We start from the raw sequence: 18,830 nt of genomic DNA on the forward strand, positions 1-18,830 counted from the left end.
GCATAGGATACTTGTTTTATGACAGAGGAACAGAAGTGTGGCACTCATCTCTTGCTTTGCTATACTTAACCCCTGCTCAAGATGTGTGGAAATTACGTCCTGATCTCTCGGTTTCCTCTTTTTTATTTCTGTTTTCAAGCTTCCTCCTCACACTGTCTGCAAAACTTATCTGAGCACAAATGCCTGACTCTGGGGCTGCTTTCTTCTCTCATTTTGTTTTCTTAATGAAAATGACTGGCACAGAGCCTGCTGTTCCTTACTACTAGCTTGTGGCCTGCAGTCAGAAGGCTGTCCAAAGGCAGGAGAATTGGTGGGGGGGGCTGTGAAAGTCTGTGCCCATCTGTGGCTCCCCAGCCCCCAGCAGCAGCCTGCAGGGCCCATCTCCTCCTGTCTCTTCCCTCAGAAGCTCTCTAGAAGCTGGTGGTGGGCAGGGCAGCATGTCCATATGTCATGGTTGGGGAGCAGGAAGGAGATTCATTCAAAGTGATGCCCCAGAGTAGCAGGAGCCAGTACAGGCACGGTGGTAGTGGTGGACTGTGCCCTGGTGCCTTTATCCTCTGAGTGGCCAGCAAGGAAACACGCAAGGACAGGAAGAGCCCTGGGGAGCTGCTGTTCCTTGAGAAGGAAGTGAAAAAGCAGGGGAAGCCAAGAGCTGGGCAACTCCCTTTTGCATGGGGGCTGTTAGGCCCAAGGCAGAGGTTGGGGACCCAAGGTGGGTTGTTAGGAAAGGGCCTGAACATGAGGGGCTAAAGGGGTTGCTGAGACCATCTGGCATCAGCCCATGTTTTTCATTTGGGTGGGAGGTGGGCAGCAGGTTGCTGGGTTCCCTTGAAGCTTCCCAGTTGGTGACTGACAACTGTCTCCTTCCTGAAGCTCCCCAGGCCATGCACAAAGGTGTGAGCTCATTCTGAGGGGCAGGCACAGCAGGTAACTAGGAACTATTGCAAGTCTCCTTTTCCTGTGAGCTCACATGCCAAGATGGATCTCTCAGCCCAGGACAGTTCTCTCTGTGCATCTAACAACTACAAAGCAAAACCTGCTCAGTGCTCCATGACCTGAAAAACTGACAAAACGCTTTCTCTCTGCAGCCAAAATGACCTCCCCTCCTCTAGGAGCCAGCGATGCGACCCTGCTTCAGAGCACAGCCCCCGCAGGTAGGCACCATCGAGACCCTCTGACCGGCGGGGGACCCCGCAGCAGCGAGGCGGCTCCGAGGTAACCCCCGCAGTGAGGAGAGTCGGAGATCAGCCTCCGAGTCAGAGAGATTGAGCTGTGTAAACTAACCCCTCCCACTGCTATGGACCACTGTAGCGCCCATTTTCACATGAGCACCTCTCGCTAAGGCGGCTCAGAGCCGGTAGAGGCTGAGAAAGAGAGAGGGAGAGAGCGAAGCGGGGAGGAGGGAACGAGCACCGGCGCTGATGGACGAGCCAAAGGGTAAGGACGAAGCGCCCCGTGGGCGCTGGAAGCGGCGCTGCGGGGGACAGGCGGCTCCGTGCCGGCATCGCGCTGGAGGAGGCTGTGCACGTTCCGAGGAGCTCGCGTACGTTTGCCAGCCGAGAGCGGGCTGCGGCGCCTGCCTCCCTTCCCTCCCTTCCCTCTCTTCCTCTCTCCTGCCCCGGAGGCTGCGCGGGGTCCTCCGGGCTTGGCCGTAGGCGGGCGGGGGACCCCCGGCGCCGTAGCCAAGCGGCGCGTGCCTGCGCTTTGCAGAAGTTTGGCTCCGTCAGTGCGGAGGATTCCCTTCCTGGCGCTGCGGGGGAAGAGGCGGCGGGGCCGGCGGGGGCTCCCTGGTGCAGCCCGGCGCTGCTCGCGGCGAGCCAGAAAGAGCCAAAAGGTGGTGGAAGGCGCTGGCTCTGAGGTGGGGAGAATCGCTGTGTTGGGGGTTCTCTGGGCTCGGACTCGGAGCGAGAACCGGCTCGGGAGAGGGAGGAAGAGGAGGATTCCCCTCCGAGATGCCTTCTGCCTTACTGCAGCCCGAGGCAGCAGTTAGCTGAAGATGCTTATTGCATAGTTATTGATTTGAGCTCTTGTCCCAGGGCTTGCCTTTTGTAGTCAGCCGCTTTGCTGCGCGTAGCATGGAGCATAGTAGCGCTAGTGGCACTGAACGTTTGGCAGAAACGTTTTCTAGCTTAAAATCTGCTTTTGTCTATCTGGGTGGCTTACAGTATTTACAGCAACTTCTGCAGCACGGGCTGTCTTTCTGTACTGCTGACAGCATGGGGCTCTTTGTGTGGGGCTTTTAAAACAAAGCCGGAGCACAGACATGCAGGCAAGTAGCAAACAGAAAAGGATCTGGGCAGAAACTTAGCCACTGAGCTGAGTGAGATGCTTAGGGGCAACAGTTTGCACTATTTTGATAGCTTCTTGGCCAGACGGCTGACATCAGTGTTACAGCAGGGAATCAAAAGATCATTCAGTTTCTCTTAGAATAAATAAAAAGGCCAACTAGTCCTCTTCATGTTTTGAATGTCACAGAAGGCAATTAGTGGTTTTTGAGTGGAAGAAGCTTTTTCTCAGTCTAATGGACTTCAGGTTGTAAAGCGTTGGCTAGTGGAAGTGGGAGGTTTGCTCATTAATTTCTGTAGTCAGGAGAGAAGGTAGACCTGTTTTCTGCCTGTTTTGTCTATAGGAACTGTAACAGGCTTGAATCGCTACTCCTCATCTGAAGGTAACAGTATGTTTAATATAGTGAAATGTGGGTCCATATGCTTGCGTGGCCAAGGATGAAATTCTCCTTGGGGTACTACAGAGCAATGGGTTGTATCAGTGATCAGCATGAATAACTTCTTGTGCACAAAGTGACAGTAAATAAATAAACAAATGTTACTGTAGGGATCTTCGGCCTGAGGAAAATATGATACTGATATCATGCAGGCAGCGGTGAAGTTCAGTCAATCTTTTAAAATTAGTAGAATCTGGCATAGAAGGTGCTGAACTGAGCAAGAGGCAGTAACTCTGTTTTAGAGTTCTACAAAAATTGTTCCAAAAATAATGCCTCCTATTTATTTCCAGGGAAACTACAACAGATACAAAGAGCAGAATAACACTAATTGAAAAGGCAGATGTTCAGCTAAAAAGCACTAATTTGCAATATAGTCACCACCATTAGCAATGCATTTTTGCCAGCCATGACCAATAGTCTGCATGCCAGGCTAGTAAACATCTGCACAGCCATCTGGAACATGGCTTGTCTTTCACCTTGCTGTCTGTCGCCACTGCTGAAACACCTTCGACCACCTCACTGTGCTCACATTCACCATTTGACCTCCACAGATGTTAAGCAATGGTCAGTGAACATCAATGGGTGCCTTTTTTTCTGCATGGAGGAATTCAGTTCTACACCTTTACTTCATATGCATCTCTATGTCAGACACCATTGTGTCAGACTGCCCTTCTGCTGCCATCTGTCACACAGCAACAGCATGTAACAGAATGTTGGTGAGAAATTTCAGCCTCTACTGCCATACCACCACCATCCACCTCTGATGTGGTGGGCCAATGTAACAAAATAGGAAGCATTACTTTCAGAGTAGTCCTTGTATATAGATAATGACTTAATCGCTGCTGTCAGATGACTGCTCTCTATGGACCAGTGATTGTTCCAGCATGGAGCAGTGTAAAGTAAGAGCTGAAGGAAAGAATGTAAAGCAATGTCAATAATGGCTGCAGGTTCAAAGAGTATGAACTGGATATCACTCCAGAAACAAAATGAGGATGAGTTTGACTAGCTCTTTGGGGGCAGTGAAGGGAGCAAACTGAAAACAAGTAAATACAAAGAGAATAGAGGAAATGGAGGACACACAGTACTGCACACTATCTGTGAATTGTGGGAGATCAGATTTTTCCCTGACATCTTCACTTTCTCTTCATTAAGTTAGTAGGAACCAGCACAATTCAAAGGAAGCGTTCTGTGTTGTGGAAACAAAATAATGTATCTCTAGTAACTGCATAATCATTTTGGAAGTAGAAAGAGTAAGATTGCAAAGATGATGCGGGAAAAAAAAAAGGCTGGTGATTTCAGTTAAATGTTTTTCCACATTTGGAAGGGGGATGAATTCTGGTATATAGGAACATCTAATGTAGTATTATAACTAAGTTGCTTGTTTTGTTATGTTATAATTTGTTTTATAACAATTTGAGATTAAATGCACCAATTGGTTAGAATATCTTTTCTCTAGTGATGCTAATTTTCAACAGGCATTAGTGAAATCACTGACAATGAAAAAGATGCTGTTGAACCAATATCCTAGGGAACTATTATCAATTAATATTATTATCAGTGATAAGCTGTTGGAGAAGCCTCCAGTCTGACCAAGACTTAATGGTTGGTTACAGAGTATGAAACTTCCCAGAATAGCTTTCAGAATAATGTTGTTGTAGAAATGGGTAGTGCTGGCAAAAATAACAGGAACTAAAGCACCAGATAGGAAATTGCTCATCCCAGATGGAAGCAAACTTGTAAGTTCATGTGGTTCCTTCAAGTAATGATATTAATCTATGTCCTAGAATGGAGATAGTCCAGCCTTCAAGAGGGTACAGCAGGATTGTGTTCCCTTTGGCTTGAAACGCAATGGCCGGGGAATCTGTTTACAAAGAGGAAAGCACTATGAAGTGCTCTTGCAAGTACCAAAGTACTCCAAGACCCTTGCTTTCTTGAAGTCTTTTTTTCTGTACAAAGCCAGCTGACGTAGGAAATAGATATCAAATGTGCCTGACATGATTCTCATTTGGAAAAAACAGGCTCCATTTTGTCTTATATATATAATTGCTATTAGCATCCTCTTTAGAATTTCTTCAATTGAGGTCGGAGGTTTACAAAATTTTTAGGAAAAAATATTCTTAAAAATCAAGTGAATATTCAATAAATCTGGGCTGTAAGTTAAGAGAATCCCTAAGGCCTGACTTCCCGAATGGTTGGGAACCAAGTCACAGAAGGGGAAACAGAAGAGTAAGTTTTCTTGTCTGGCATTTGGTAGCCACAGGGTGGATGAGTGTAGAGCTTAGAAAGGCAAGTGGTTCTTTATCTGATCTGATCTGTTTTCCAATTAATTATTTGCAATTGTTTTATTTTTCAGAGACAGCAAACGTGATTGCAAATAGTGAATAGAAACCTGCCTCCACAGCAGTAGATGCATTTATGATTTATTTATTTTCTGATTACAAAAGTGTCCTTGTGATTCTCCAGGAAAGAATGAACTAATGGATTAAAGCCTGGTTAACAATAAACCTCAAAAATAGTTATCAAAGGAAATCATGATTCAACATCTGTGCTTCCAGCGGTATTCTGCAACAGGTCTGATGGCATTAGATATTTTCAATAATGATCTGAAAAACATTTAAAAAATCATTCTGATTTACAGATGGAGTTTGTCAGTGCTAGGAGGAGCAGTACAAATACCAATTAAGTCAGAGGAAAAAGTCTAAGGAAGCCAAGAGTGGTTGGAAACATAAAGAGCAAATAATAGGCTTCAAGCCAGCTTGTAAAAGCACAGCTAATGTAACTTTGGGAAGAAAGCTGGACATTCAAGTACTGAATGAAATAGAAAGATTTCCAGGCAATTTTGCTTCAGAAAAAAAAATAAAAATAAAAATAAAAATAAATGCAAAGGCATGTGGGTATACATACATATATGTACGTGATAGCCCTAGCTCACAATTTATTTACTTTATTGTATGCATGGCCGCATTGCAAGGTAGGCAGGGAAAAGCTGTTCTCTAGGCAACCTTCCTGTGGCCAAGCAAACCTGTGTTTACCTCTTCAGTTGTGTTTACCAGAAACATGTAGAAAATGTTCAAAGAATTTTTGAAGAATAAATTTAAGAGGCTGGAGAACTGAAAAGGGGAAGGTTACAAAAGCTGTAAATGACAGTCTTTGGCCTTTCCTAAGTTGTTTAACTGGCTTAATGTTGTTTAAAATTACCAAGTTTGGTCACATTCTTTCTTTTCCCAGGACATCTTCGTACCTTTAGCACCTGCTGGTTTGAGAACAACAAGTGAACCCAACTTTGCAGTTAACGTTCCCTTTTTACAAACATCTTGTGCTCACTGGCTGTGTACCACTGAGCTGGATCTGTCTTGAAGTGGCTTGAGATAGAATCCAGGTTCTTTCAGCACTACCTGTGCAAGGGGGCTGGGATGTGGCTGAGGCAAGAAGGGGTTAGGCTGAATCTGGGGGCAAACCAAATGATACTGAGATGACATTGGTTGGCGGTCTACAAAGGATTATCATTGCTTGAAAGCAATCAAACTACAATTGTAAAATTCTGGATTATGTTCATAAGTGAAACCTCCCAGCTAATTTTGTGAAAGATGAGTTAGATGGAACCATTTCTTAAATTGTGTTTACATACCTTTTTGTGAGGCAAGTGTGAGAATTGTCTTTCTCTCTCAGCTTGGCAGAAACTTCCCTGAGCACAGCTGAAGTATTATGGCAGGCATTTCCAATATGTTTGCGTGGGGAGCATCAGAGCCCAAAGCTGTGCTTCTGCTGTCAGTTTAGTTGGACATAAGTCTATGCTTCAGAGATGAAAGAGGGGCTTGTCCTTGAATCTAGCCTTGGTCATGTTTTTTTGGTTGCTGTTGTAGTTGTTTTTTGTTGTTGTTTCTTTCCCCTTGAAATAATTTTCAGCTTATCTGGCTTGGATGCCAACACCAGCACAAGTGAGAGAACAGGAGGAAGGGAGGAGGTAAGGTTGAAAGTCATTCGGATCAAAGCTATTGTGGGGGTTGCAAGGCGAGGCGTGACACAAAACCAGCCCTGTGCTCTGAAGCAGTACTGCATTAGCAGTACAAACTAAGAAATGAGTTAAGGGGAAAAGTGTGAGAGACCAGATGGAAATGAACAAAGTCAGCTAAGTGCACGCTGTGCAAATTCATCTGCTCGTGTCCTCTTGTGCACTTGCCACCCTGCTCCAAATTTGGCTGGAAAAAAATCATCTTCCCAGCCTCCTCTGTGGGCCCCATCTCCTTTCCTGCTTGACATCTCTCTGCCCCTTGCTGTGCTGGCTGTAAGCTGCTGCTCTCCCTGCCCGAGGGCAATGCGAGCAAGTTACTGGTCGCTGTGTGCAGTGCTCCACCACCCCAGCAATGCTGGAGGTTGTATCTGCCAGCTGCTCTAACTCTTGCATGAATGCTTTTGGGATTTTGCTAGTCCCTTCCAGCTTGGGAAGAGTTTCCCGTGAGCACCTGTATCTCTGCTTCACCGTCTGCCTTCAGATTCTTTTTGTAATGTAGATGTACTGTGTAGGCAGTGATTAAGTCTCTGGAAGGAGATGTATGCCCATCTACACTTCACTGTCCCCTGTTCCTTGTGATTTTTGTTTAGCTGTGGGCTATGTAGCTACTGCCCATTGAAATAACCCTCATAGTGGCTGAATGGTCTACTGGCCGACACCTAAACCTTTCCTAAAGCATTTTTAATTTGCACAAATAGAAGTTAATGTCTCTTTGCTTGTTATGTGTGCTTCCTCTGCTTCTGATTCTCCTGAGGACTTTCCCCTAACCATGCAAGATGGGGAGTGCTAGATTGTTCTTGGGGAAAAGGAAGGAGGAAAATGGGCCTCATGTTACAAAAGAATGAAAGTCATCTTTTTTTTTTCACTATCTATCTGCCTGCAATCTGTCAGCCAGAGCTCAAATAAGAACTGGCCTCTGAGCTTTGCTTGCTGCCTGGAAAAGGTGACTCAGCAGCTGAGGATGTATGAACCACTTCTGTTCTTCAGTTCACAGTGTTTTCACATTCTGCTCAGAGAACTGTTGTGGTTTCTATATATTAACCAAATGACTGCAGCTGAGGGCAAGGGTGTCTGCAGCTTCTGCCTGCTCCTCTCTGGGCTGTGTTAAGAAGGGGAAAGACCTCCAAAACTGAGGGACAGAGAGAATTTGGAGTCTCTGCAATTTGGCTGATGAGATGAAGATGCCCATGATGCTTGGCAAAGCCCAGAGAGCAGTCACATGGTGGGAGGGAGGACTGAGCTCCTGAGTGGAGCACAGTTTGGAAGTGGGAGCAGGTTAACAGTGAGGTTTGCTTCCCAGCTGAAAACCGTCCCTCCCTCCTACCAGCTTTTTGCTCAAGTGTCAGCTCTTAAGGGAAGATATCTGCTCTTGGCCAAGTTCAACTTTTAGCTGCTGGTTTCAGCAGTGTGGGGAGTGCTTTTCAGAAAGTTTGCCTTGAGTTAAATGTGCCCAATAAGTTGATCTGCAGCTTCTATTTAGCCTTGCCTTCCTGAAACTGTAGGAAACTTAGTGTTTGTTAGCTTTGCCTGAGAGCAGAAGATACAAAACCAGCTGAAGCTCAAAGAAACTTTAATCTAGTAAAGTAAATGGTTGTGTTTTGTTTACAAGACTTGGAAATACTGTTGTGACAGAAAAGCATGGAAATCACAAGGCAAAAACAAAAAAAAAGTTCCAGTAGTGTTGTTTGGAAGTTCTTCTTTCATTATCCAGAGAGAAGTCAGGTCTTATTTTGAAATGAATCAGAAGTTTGAAGAGAAGTAAATCACACAGTTTAACACGTGGAACTGAGTTAAGATATCAACCCAGCCTGTTGAGCAGGGCAGTAAGAACGCTGCTCCTTTCCCACGCTGCTCTTGCGACTTGGTTAGTACACGTGTGGCTGCAGCGGCCTGACCAGAGAACAGGGCCTATCTGAAGAGCAGCTCGGTGGAATATTTTTAAGTCTTCACATGTAGAAGTGCAGGGTATAACAACAGCAGAAGACGGAGAGAGGAAGAACAGTCTTTTTTCCTCTTTTCTTTTATTTATTTTTTTGGTGTCAGAGCTCGCAGCTGAGTTAAGCCGACTGTGAAACAAAGCTTTTGTACTTTATCTTAAAAATAGCCAGTTTGCAACAGAACCTGGCCCCACGCTGTGAACTTCTTGTTAAGCACAGTAATTTTACTGTTGCTTTTTAGGTTACAAAGTGTCTCAGCTCCAGAGACCAGTAATTTCTCCACCAATTAGAGGGCTTGTTTGTGCTGCTGTGAGATTACAAACTGGGTCCTGTCAGCCTTGCTAGGAATAGATACCTTCTGTAAATAAGGACCTTGGAGAGGCTTTTCTACTCATTTACTTCTCAAAAGACTGCAACCATAACCATTGTCATACGTTGCAAACCACAACTCAGGAACCTTTGTTGTGGTGCAACAGTAAGTCTTAGGTTTGCTAGCATTTCACAGAGATTACATGAAAGGCAGCAGCACTGCTGTAAGGTTGTCCTTAACGCCAATGTAAAGTAGGAAATGACTCTTTTACTCTGGCTTCTCCCACCTCCATCCCTGAAGCTGGACTGCAAGGAATAAATCCAGGAGTAATTCTTTCCTGCAGTTGGGCTCTGCTGCCTCCGTTTTTCTTTGTGTTTCTTCTAGCCTCGATGACATTTCTCATTTTTTCCCACACTTTTAAAGTAACGGCAGAACTACATAGATCTTATAGTATGAGTCATGTGCATGTACTTTATTAGGTCAATAATGCCCTAGTTGCTATTAGTCCAGCAGTAAACAATAGAGAACACACCAAAGCTGTAGAAGATAAATTTTAGAGTGGGTGTAGCTGAAGTGTGTGCTGCTGCTGCCTTAGACCCTGGGATCTCTACTTCAGTGGGAGGAAGCATGCTGGAGCCTTGGTTTGTTATTAGGGGAAGGCTGAGCCTCAGCAGACAGTGAAATGATGGCTGGCTCCAGTATTATCTGTCGATCTGCTGAGAGAAGGCTGTGACATGAGCATGGGAAAAAGTCTGCACACAAAGGCCTCCTTGTGAGTCCTGCAATCCTGCTGCAGAATAGCTGCAACTTTCCTGTCTCACCAGGAGCTTTATGGAGGAGCCTGATGTTCATGCCATGCGTGCTGTGTCAGCTTGGTGTGAGAATACTGCCAGGCCTGAGCTACAGAAGTGACACAATCTCACTCAGCACCATCACAGGGAGATGTTCGCTGTGTGAAGCTCCAGCATTGCCAATGAGACATCTGGTGCAGTATTTTAAAATCCCTTATGCTGAGTGGTAGTAACACACCCAGGGATAGGCTGCATTGTTTCTGCCACTCTGGGTGCTCTGGACAGGAGACAAACCATGTCTGAGTACAGAGCTGTGTGCTGAGCACAGCTCTGACTGACTGCCTTGGAGATCTGCCCCTTTCTGTTGTGCTCTTATTGGGGTCCCCAAGACCTAATCAAACAGACCTTTTCACAGCCACAGGGATGGCCTGTGGTGAAGAACTGGTCCCGGCACAACATGCAGAAGGCAGGCGTGCAGGTGAAGAAGCAAAAAGACAAACAGTTCTGATCAAAGCATAACATATGTGTATTACAGGGCTGAATGAAGCAGTAGCAAGGGCTAAAAGCATGGTGTGTGCTGATAACCCTGGCTATGACCAAGTGCAGTAAAGCTGGGTAAATATTGGCAAAGCTGGTCTTTGTGACAAGCCCTGCGGCCTGCACCCTGATAAGGTCCCATTGCAAGTTCGTCAGCTGGAGGCCTTGTGTGCTGATAAGGGCTTTGCATGGATGGCTCCTTGGGACAAAACCTGTCTCCAATAACAAGATGGCAGCAAGGTTGCATCATGTCCCATATGCACCTCTTTCTCTTTCATTAGAATGTCAGACTGTAGGCATTAAAGATAATCAGAATGAGGATAAAAAGAGCCTGGGCATCCAGCTGTCCTAGGGCTCTTGGGGTTGAAATTAGCAAGATCCTGAGGCAAAGAGATTACACTGCAGTGAGTGTTAGCTCCTAAAGATGGCAAAAAAACCTGCCCAAAAGGGTGTCAGTGCCATCAAGGAAGAACCCAAAGGATGAAGTGAGGACGCTTGGCACCTATGAACCCTGGTCCCCTGTTGTGTGGAATTTTGCTAGACCTTGAATTGGAAGTACAAGGGAACCAAGTGTGGAGGAGGGAATGGGTGAGAATGAAAAGATTTTGTAGAATACGCATCCTCTTTCTGTTGTGTGAGAACCTGTGCTTTTGCTACATTAATCTGCTGTACCAGAGCTCTGTTAAGAACTGCTCCACACTTAAATGAGAAAAAGATGTGAAACTTTAGTTTGTTTGTAACTTGTTTATGATGTCACTTTGAGTAAAGTCAGGAGAGTTTAATAAGTTAGTCTCAACATGATCAGTGGTTCAAAAATGTACTCACGCCCATACTGGGCTGAGAAAAACTGATGTAAATTATTTGGCAGAAATATTGGACAGAATAGGAGGGCAACGAAAGATGCTAGAGATTTCCAGTAATGGAAAGAGCAAAGCTGAAAAATCTTGAGAGAGGTTTGCCTTCACCATTTCTACACAAACCAAGTTGGTTTCTGGTGTGCTTGTATAAAGGTGAGCAAGTGGTGGCCTACAGCTGGGAACTTTCTGAATGGGTGTCATAGGGATGGTTTTGATGCTGTCTTTTTTTGTGTGTGTGTGGGGGGGGGGGGTGGGGGGGGAGAGGATAGCCTTATCCTTTTACATGGCTTTCATTCCACGTCATAGAAATCCTATCCCAGCTAGATTTAATTTAAAAATAAATAAATAAATAAAAAAGTATATTATGTATCTGTTCTGGAGAATTTGTACTGATAATTCCTGGAAACTTCAGCTCCACTTTTCTCTGCTATGCGTGACTCCTGAACATAACAGTGTTTTGTTATTCTTCTTTCCACTTGAAAAACGTTATCAAAGGAGAAAGTCTGCTAAAGTGTTCAGGACAATCTGAAAGATCAACAAGTAATGAATAGTATTGTTTGAGACGGCTCTTGCATGAGTTTTCTCTCTCCATCCTATTTCTACCTTGTCCCAGAGGAAAGCAAATGTCCCAGATTGCAGGATGTAGATGTGAGTCACTGCTTGGTATTTAGCAGTGAGAAAGTTGACTGCTATCAGTTTTCCCAAATGGGAGTGGAAGCCAAGACAAATCTCGTCACGGTATAGGTTAGGGCTTTCTTCTTTTGAGCTCTTCTGTCCTTATCTGGCTATTTACTGCACCAGCAGAGCTGATATGCTGATTCAGCATCCTAAGGAGTGAAGCCAAGGCAGCTCCAGGCCACACTTAAGGAATTACAAACGGTTAGAGTCACGAGTTTGCTCCTCAGCTGATTTATAAATGATTTTGTTTTCTTTCTTGCTCTTTTGTCCCAGAGCTGTTAATAAATAGTCTTTTATAACTCTTGTGTTCCTGCAGGAGATATGAGGAAAGAAGCCTCTGCCCTGGGGCAGGCTCTGCCAGCATCACCCAGCAAAGATCCTGGTTTGGTGCAGCCCCAACAGGCAGCATGCAGACAAGACCTGTCCTGGGGATGTGCTCTTACAGCAACATCCCTTCCTTATCAGTGCTGTGTGTCCATACTGCCTTATCCAAAGCATTTTGTGTCTGTATTTTGAACTGTTTTTGACAATAGTAAGGAAGGAATAATAAGGAATAATGAGGAAGACATGCAAATTGAAACTCAGACTATGGCTTGATTATAAATGGATTTCCTTTCCTGAGCCAGATTCTCCCCAAGATTCACTGTATATCCTGGTAATAAATAATCTGAACTTTGGAAACTTCTAATCTCCCGTCACAGACCATTCATCTGGCAAAACTCCTTTGCTGTTTTGTTCCATGAGGCTCCAAGCACTGCAGAGTGCAAACCTTCTAACCATGAAAATTTAGGTCCATATTTAACTCTTAATGTTTCTCATATCTGCTTTTGCAACCCTGAAGCTTCGATTATTTATTTTTGTATTTTTTTATTTTTTATTTTTTACATTCAGACATTTTTCTGTGCCCCATAACAGGCTTTGGTCCTCTGTTTTCTTCCCATTGGTTATCCCTAAAAATACCACAGGGTAATTTGTTTCCTGCTATTTGAAATGGAAATAGTAGCAGCATGAGGAACAGAGCACGATATTCATGCCAGATATCATGAGCTGAATTCTCCCAATGGTTTGTGGGAATCTTAGTTATTAAAGCTGACCTCTGAGAAATCAGTATATTTTTCCACTAAGGCTAAGCAGTGGAGGCATTCCTCAGCAGGAAACAAAAACTATCCCCAGCTGTTCCCAGTGTTGTGCTCTGCCATGAAGAAAGGAGATAGCAGTGCTGACAGCTGGAGGTAAGTGGGAAAAGCTGAAAGCGATTAACTAGCAAGCAGTCTCTTTTATGCATGCAACCTTAACCTTTACTTGCTGAAAGAATTCATGAGGGCTGCTGCCCTGCCTTGGTAGCAAAGCACCTCTCACTTCATCTGCTATTGCAAAGACAATTACGAAGGGAAAGTCGCTAACAATTTCTCTGCTGTGTGTGGGTGATATGCATGTTAGGGTAGGAAGAGGTCACTGGGTATCTTGCAGGCCTGAGACATGCTCCTGTAAAAGAAGAAACACATGTGCAGGAAATCATACTTGCAAGGAGTGGTGAGATTCAGGCAAAATCCCATGCACAGGTGAGCTGCATCCATCCTTCTACCTGTGCAGCGTCATCATAAATTGCCTTTGCCAGCAGCTCTGCTCACACTGTATCGATCTGGAGCCCTGTTTGTGCTTCCTCAGCCAGTCCCCAACGGCTTTTGGTCCTAAGTGGGAAGTGAAACTTTAGGAGAAAATCTGCTTTTTTTGCTGTGCAGAAATGCTTGGGAAGCTCCGCTTTTCCTCTGGCAGCCATTCGGTCTGAGTGCATGTAGCACTCCAGGTGCAACGTTACTGTTTTGGAAACTGGGGAAGTAAGCCCCTGAAAAGTGGTAGTGGTGCTTGATGTGCAAAGCAATCCCAGGAATCTGTGATTTGAAGAAAAATGTCCCTGAGATGCAGCCTCAACCCTGCGAGGTGGGAGTGGTTGTTGGTGGAGAGGGCAAATGTGGAAACTGGTAACTACTGGGGTGGTGTATTTTGACACTTGGTAAGGTGCAGAGCATGCTGTGTTTGGACGTACTTTCTCTGTGGTTGTTTCTCTGCCATAATCCAGTGGGTCTTAGCAGTATTTGCAGTGCTTGTGACTTTGTTCTCTAGGAAGTTACTGAACTTTCTCACCCAAGTGTGGGTTTTGGGGTAGGAAACCGTTCTCTTCAAGGCTGCTTCCTTTCTTTTGTCATGGCAACTTCTGCATTGTCCTGATGCAGAGAGGCTGATGGAGCTGTGCTGGGTGGGGGTTGTGCCTCCAATCACCAATCTGCCTATTAAAGTGGTGGCCCCACCACTTTACCACCAACAGTTAAACCCTTGTAAGCGATAATTGTGTGGGGCTAAGCTGGAAACTATCAACCAAAGAGAAAAATACTCCCTAATCCCGATAGAGGAGGAAGCATTGCTCTGAGGATTGAGTATTATTAAGGAAGTATTTATTCTGTACTAATGAATAATATCTATCATCAATTTAAAGCGGTTTCCCAAAGTCAAAATACTTGAGCTGAGTCAACTGAGTATTTAAAATAGCCAAAGGGAATTCAAATCAGAAACAGCCTAATAACTTATTCTGTTCCCTAGAAGCCTTAATTTAACAGTTGAAAGTTACACTATTTTAAGAAAATAGCATCAGTGAGAAAGATATGTTGGGGTGGGGTGGGGTTGAAGGTGGTGAAGCTGTTTGCAATCACGGCAAATTCAAACTCAGAAAATGTAGAAGGTGGTTGAAAGAAGAAAATGTTGCCAGACACTTAAGAACAGCTTAGTGCTGAAGGGCACTGAGCACAGAAAGATGCTTAGCAGTAACACTGAACCACCGCAAATCAGTATGTTGGAACTACCAATGGAAACAATACTGATGGATGCTAGTGCTTGAGCCTGCTTTGTTTCCTGTAAGGAAAACAGATGCCTTTATATAATGAGATAGCCAAGTATATTTGAGTAATAACTTGTGTGATAAGCTCGAATTCACAGGATATTTTCTGATGAAACTTCAAGCTTTGTGGGTAATGACAATAGCTCTTCTCTAGTTAAATTATAGCTTTAATGGGCTGGTAAGACAAATTAATGCCAGAAGTCATCTGGTAACGACTGATATAACTGCTAACATTTGTTTCTTCTGATTTGAAAACCTCTTTGATGTATGAATCTGAAGAAAAGTTCATAACGATGGTCCAGACTTGGAAGCCTAATAAAACATCACATAAATGTGAGAATTAACTGTCTAAAGGTCATTGTGTCAGCAGTATCTCGCCACTTGTTGGTTGTATTGGAGAATATTGAGTATCTCTGTCTAGCTGCTGGGATGTAAGCCAGCAGAATGCTTTCCCACAGAGAGATGACTTAATGAAAAGAGTTATGGAAGTGTTGGTGGGGCTGGGGTATAATGGCAGAGAGCGGGGCTGTGAAGCTGCATGCAGGCTGTGCTGTCCATGAGCTGCAGTGCCAGATCTCTGCCAGGGACGTTCTTTGTGTGGAGGGCAGAAGGATGTTTGTCAGCAGGGCTTGCTGTCCTTAACTCCCTGACATGGCTCCTTTGGCACAAGGGATGTGGGACTGACCTGCACAAAACCCCTTTGGGCCACTTCCAGCTGCACAAGAGACTTTGGGCAGGGAGAGAAGGGCCCTGTGTGACGCCCGCTCCTTTGTTTCCACCTCTTGCTGCCATTGCTCAGCTCTCACAGCACTCCCCAGTTCTCCAGGAATGTAGTATGCCTTTTTTGTTTTTTCCTCCTACTTTTTTTCCCCCTGAAACATAGTGCTCCTCTAAAGCATCCCATGCAGTTTCCCCAGGGTCATGCTGCAACTGTGACTTGTGAAGCAGCAAAAAGATGAGGTGCCCCCGTCCTAAGCATTGCTTGTATAAGTGGCATCATTCTTTGCCACCTTCCCTATGACCCATCCTCGCTGTCAGAAATAGCTTCCTGACATCTATCTCAGACTTTGCTGACATTCTTTTCCTTTTGCTTTTCATTTATCTATGACTCTGTGATTTGTCTGAAGATTATTAATGTCTCCCTTGTTCATCTCTTTCTAAACTAAACAATCCAGTGCCTTCAATCTTTCCTCATAGGTCAAGTTTATAGATCTCGGATCTATCTATCTTGCTCTTTTCTGGAGCTTCTCCAGGCGGTCTACATCTTTCTTGAAAGGCAGTGTCCAAACTTGGGCATAGAACTTTGTATAAGGCTCTACCCGTGTTAGATGGAGGGAAGGATTACTTCAAACTGCTATAGCTACAAGAATGTTTTCTCTGTGTGTGCTGCTTAACCACTTGCTCACTATACTGACTTTGTGTGATGCCTATTTTCTAAACAAGAGCAAATATTTGCTCTTGTCCTTACTGAAGTGAGCTGGAGGTTTTCCTGGGGATTCCCTATTTACCAGATTTATTTATATCCCTGTCCTGTTTGTCTTTGTGCTTTTAACTCCCAACTTGGTGCTATCACAAATAGTCACGTTCTTTATTCCATCTCACAGCTCACTAACATGTCTGTAGGCACAAGCAAGGACTGGTTAAAGTTCTCTGCCTGGTTGCATAGCCTTTATCTATACATCTGCCAGCTCTTGAGATTGGTAGGGCTGTACAGTTTCATAGCAAGAGTCTCTGAAAAACAGCATCCAAGAAAAAAGGCATACTATATTGTTTGGATTATTGGTTTCACTGGAATTTCAGTGTTTATACGTCAGCATTTATGGGCACTTCATCTGGAAAACTATAATTCACTGAATGTGTATTTATGACTGTATAGAGCCCCACAATGTGGGCCAGCTATCATGCTAGTACTTAAGATGCGAAGAATAATTAAAACTTGGAGCAGAACTCCCTATACAGTTACACATAATGTCTACAAGAAGTGATATAAATCCTAGTCTGAAGCTTGAAGTCTAATTTCGAAGTCTTCTGTGTCTTTCCCTTATATTTTGAGGGAGAAACTCTCAAACCAAAGCAATTTGTATACTGTATATGGTCATGTATCTATAAGGCAAACCTGAGCCTCTTACCAGCCCAACAAAAGGCTTTCTTGACACATGTGGTTTACATCATTTTGCAGCAAAATATTCCTCATCAACCTCACCATGTGTGCATTTCAGCATGACAAATTTCATGACTAACAAAAGCTCATTTTCTCCCAGCAGGAGGATAATGGATGTACCCCATATGCACCTTGGCAGAACAGTTAGCGCTGATTGCTTCCATCCCCTCTCCCCACCATCACAAGCTCTCTGATTTGCTTGAGTTAGGGAATTCCACAGGCTGTGTATGCCTGTTAGCTGGGCTGTACAACTGCACAAGCATGCAGCAAGCATCCCTGGAAACTGTGCCCAGGGAATCCATTGCTGAGAGGCAGAGGCTCTTAGCAGACTGCAGCAGCAACGTGGGTGATCAGTAGAAGAGCAGCAGATGGGCACGGTTTAGTGTGATGCTGTCCTAGTCTATGACATCTCTCGGAGCCGCATGGGTGGCTGGTAGTGCCTTGGAACTCCCTTTCCTTAGAAAATGAAGTATGGCAAATATAATTGAATGCAGTTGAATGTGGGTTTGCTGGGGTGGCATAGGAATGATGTCAGGGTGTCTCATCGCTGGCTGTGATTAGTGTGCCTGAGGTAGCATTGGTGTGAAGTCCCCACCTCGCTTCATTTAGGCTGGGAATGCAGCGTCTCCTAGTGTAAGTGGCACATCATTGTACAAGGCTGGTCTCTGCAGAACTGGTCAGGAATGCTTGAGAAAAAAAAAAACAGGTGGTTCTGTATGTTGGGGAGGAGCTGCTGGATGGCTCAGGTAGACAGAGAAGGCCAGAAAAGCAAAATCCAGAAAAGACCATTGTTTGTAATTTTGTTATTAATTTCATTCCAGGACATTTGAGAGCTGCAGAAGTTTTGAGTTAGAGGTGGACTAAAGCAAAAGGGAATGTACTGGCAATAAATAAATCGAGTCTGAAAATGAGAATGTTTCTGACTGTACAAATGTATACTGAGAGCAGAAAGGTGATGAGTGGGGAGCTGTCGCTTGTCAAAGTGGCACTTGTGCAGTGGAAATGTTATTGCAGCACAGCCCTTCTGTAACAGGCTGAGTGTGAGCATCCAAAGCTAAGAGCAAATGTCATGTTCAGCTGTTGTGCTAAGCCAGAACTTGGAACTGTATTATAGTTAGTAGAGATGCTGGGTCGCAGAGAGGTTCTATGAACTGAGTTTGACTGTGGACCATGCACTGCAGCTCTCCCTAAATCAGTGCTACTTCTGTTTATTGCATCTCTTTAAACAGCTGGATGCTTCATTTCTTGTAACATTACTTGCAAAGTGAGAAGGGAGCAGGGGGGTGGCAGCCTTGGTCGTGAGTGACATCTGGCTCATGGGGCCACTGGGGACAATGTGGTTTTGGCTGGAGGAAGTTTTCTATTTGTCTCGAGGCTCTAGGAGACGCTGGGGTCAATTCTGCTTGCTTGCTGTCGCACAAAGCTGCCTCCCACGCCATGCAGCCTTCCTGGGTTCCTCACCAAGAGCAGCAGGATTTTGTAGCAAAGCGACTGCCAGCTGAAGTGCCTGCCAGCATCACTCTCAGTTGATAGCTAACTCAGAGACAGAAATGATAGTAGATCTGTTTATGTTCTGGGCCCCGCACCAATCACTCAGAGCCAGCAGCAGCCCCTACAAAACAACAAAGACCAAAATTAGAAACAGGCAGAGATGCGTGAGCAGCTGGGCTGTGCTCCAACATCTGGAGAGCACTCTATGCCTGCGCAGCTGGGTAGGGTGCAGCACCAGGCCCTGAGCTTCAGGCTGGGGAGAAAAGCAGCATAGCTGCTATGCCTGCTTATGGCCTTACACAATATTTTTTTAACACCATTTACATAACAGGAGAAAGAACAGAGATGGCTCTGGCTGGAGGCAGAGCTGGGAGGTCATGCTCAGTGTTTTGCTGCGAGAAACTGCTGGTGAAGAAGTGCTGGGGCCTGGCACTCATGGTG

General features: G+C 44.8%; 1 protein-coding gene across 9 annotated transcripts in view; it reads left to right on the top strand.

The window, feature by feature from the left end:
- Nucleotides 1–18,830, top strand: part of ENTPD1 (ectonucleoside triphosphate diphosphohydrolase 1) — a 47,612-nt gene that overhangs the window by 17,136 nt on the left and 11,646 nt on the right. For 2 of the 9 annotated variants that reach the window (XM_015867168.2, XM_015867170.2), the window contains exon 2: nucleotides 1,089–1,154. In XM_015867168.2, the coding sequence (XP_015722654.1) occupies nucleotides 1,094–1,154 (61 nt within the window). In that variant the 5' untranslated portion in view covers nucleotides 1,089–1,093. The other 7 variants (XM_015867169.2, XM_015867172.2, XM_015867171.1 and 4 more) reach the window with 7 other exon arrangements.

Source organism: Coturnix japonica, chromosome 6 (assembly GCF_001577835.2).
Source record: "Coturnix japonica isolate 7356 chromosome 6, Coturnix japonica 2.1, whole genome shotgun sequence".
Lineage (NCBI taxonomy): Eukaryota > Metazoa > Chordata > Aves > Galliformes > Phasianidae > Coturnix > Coturnix japonica.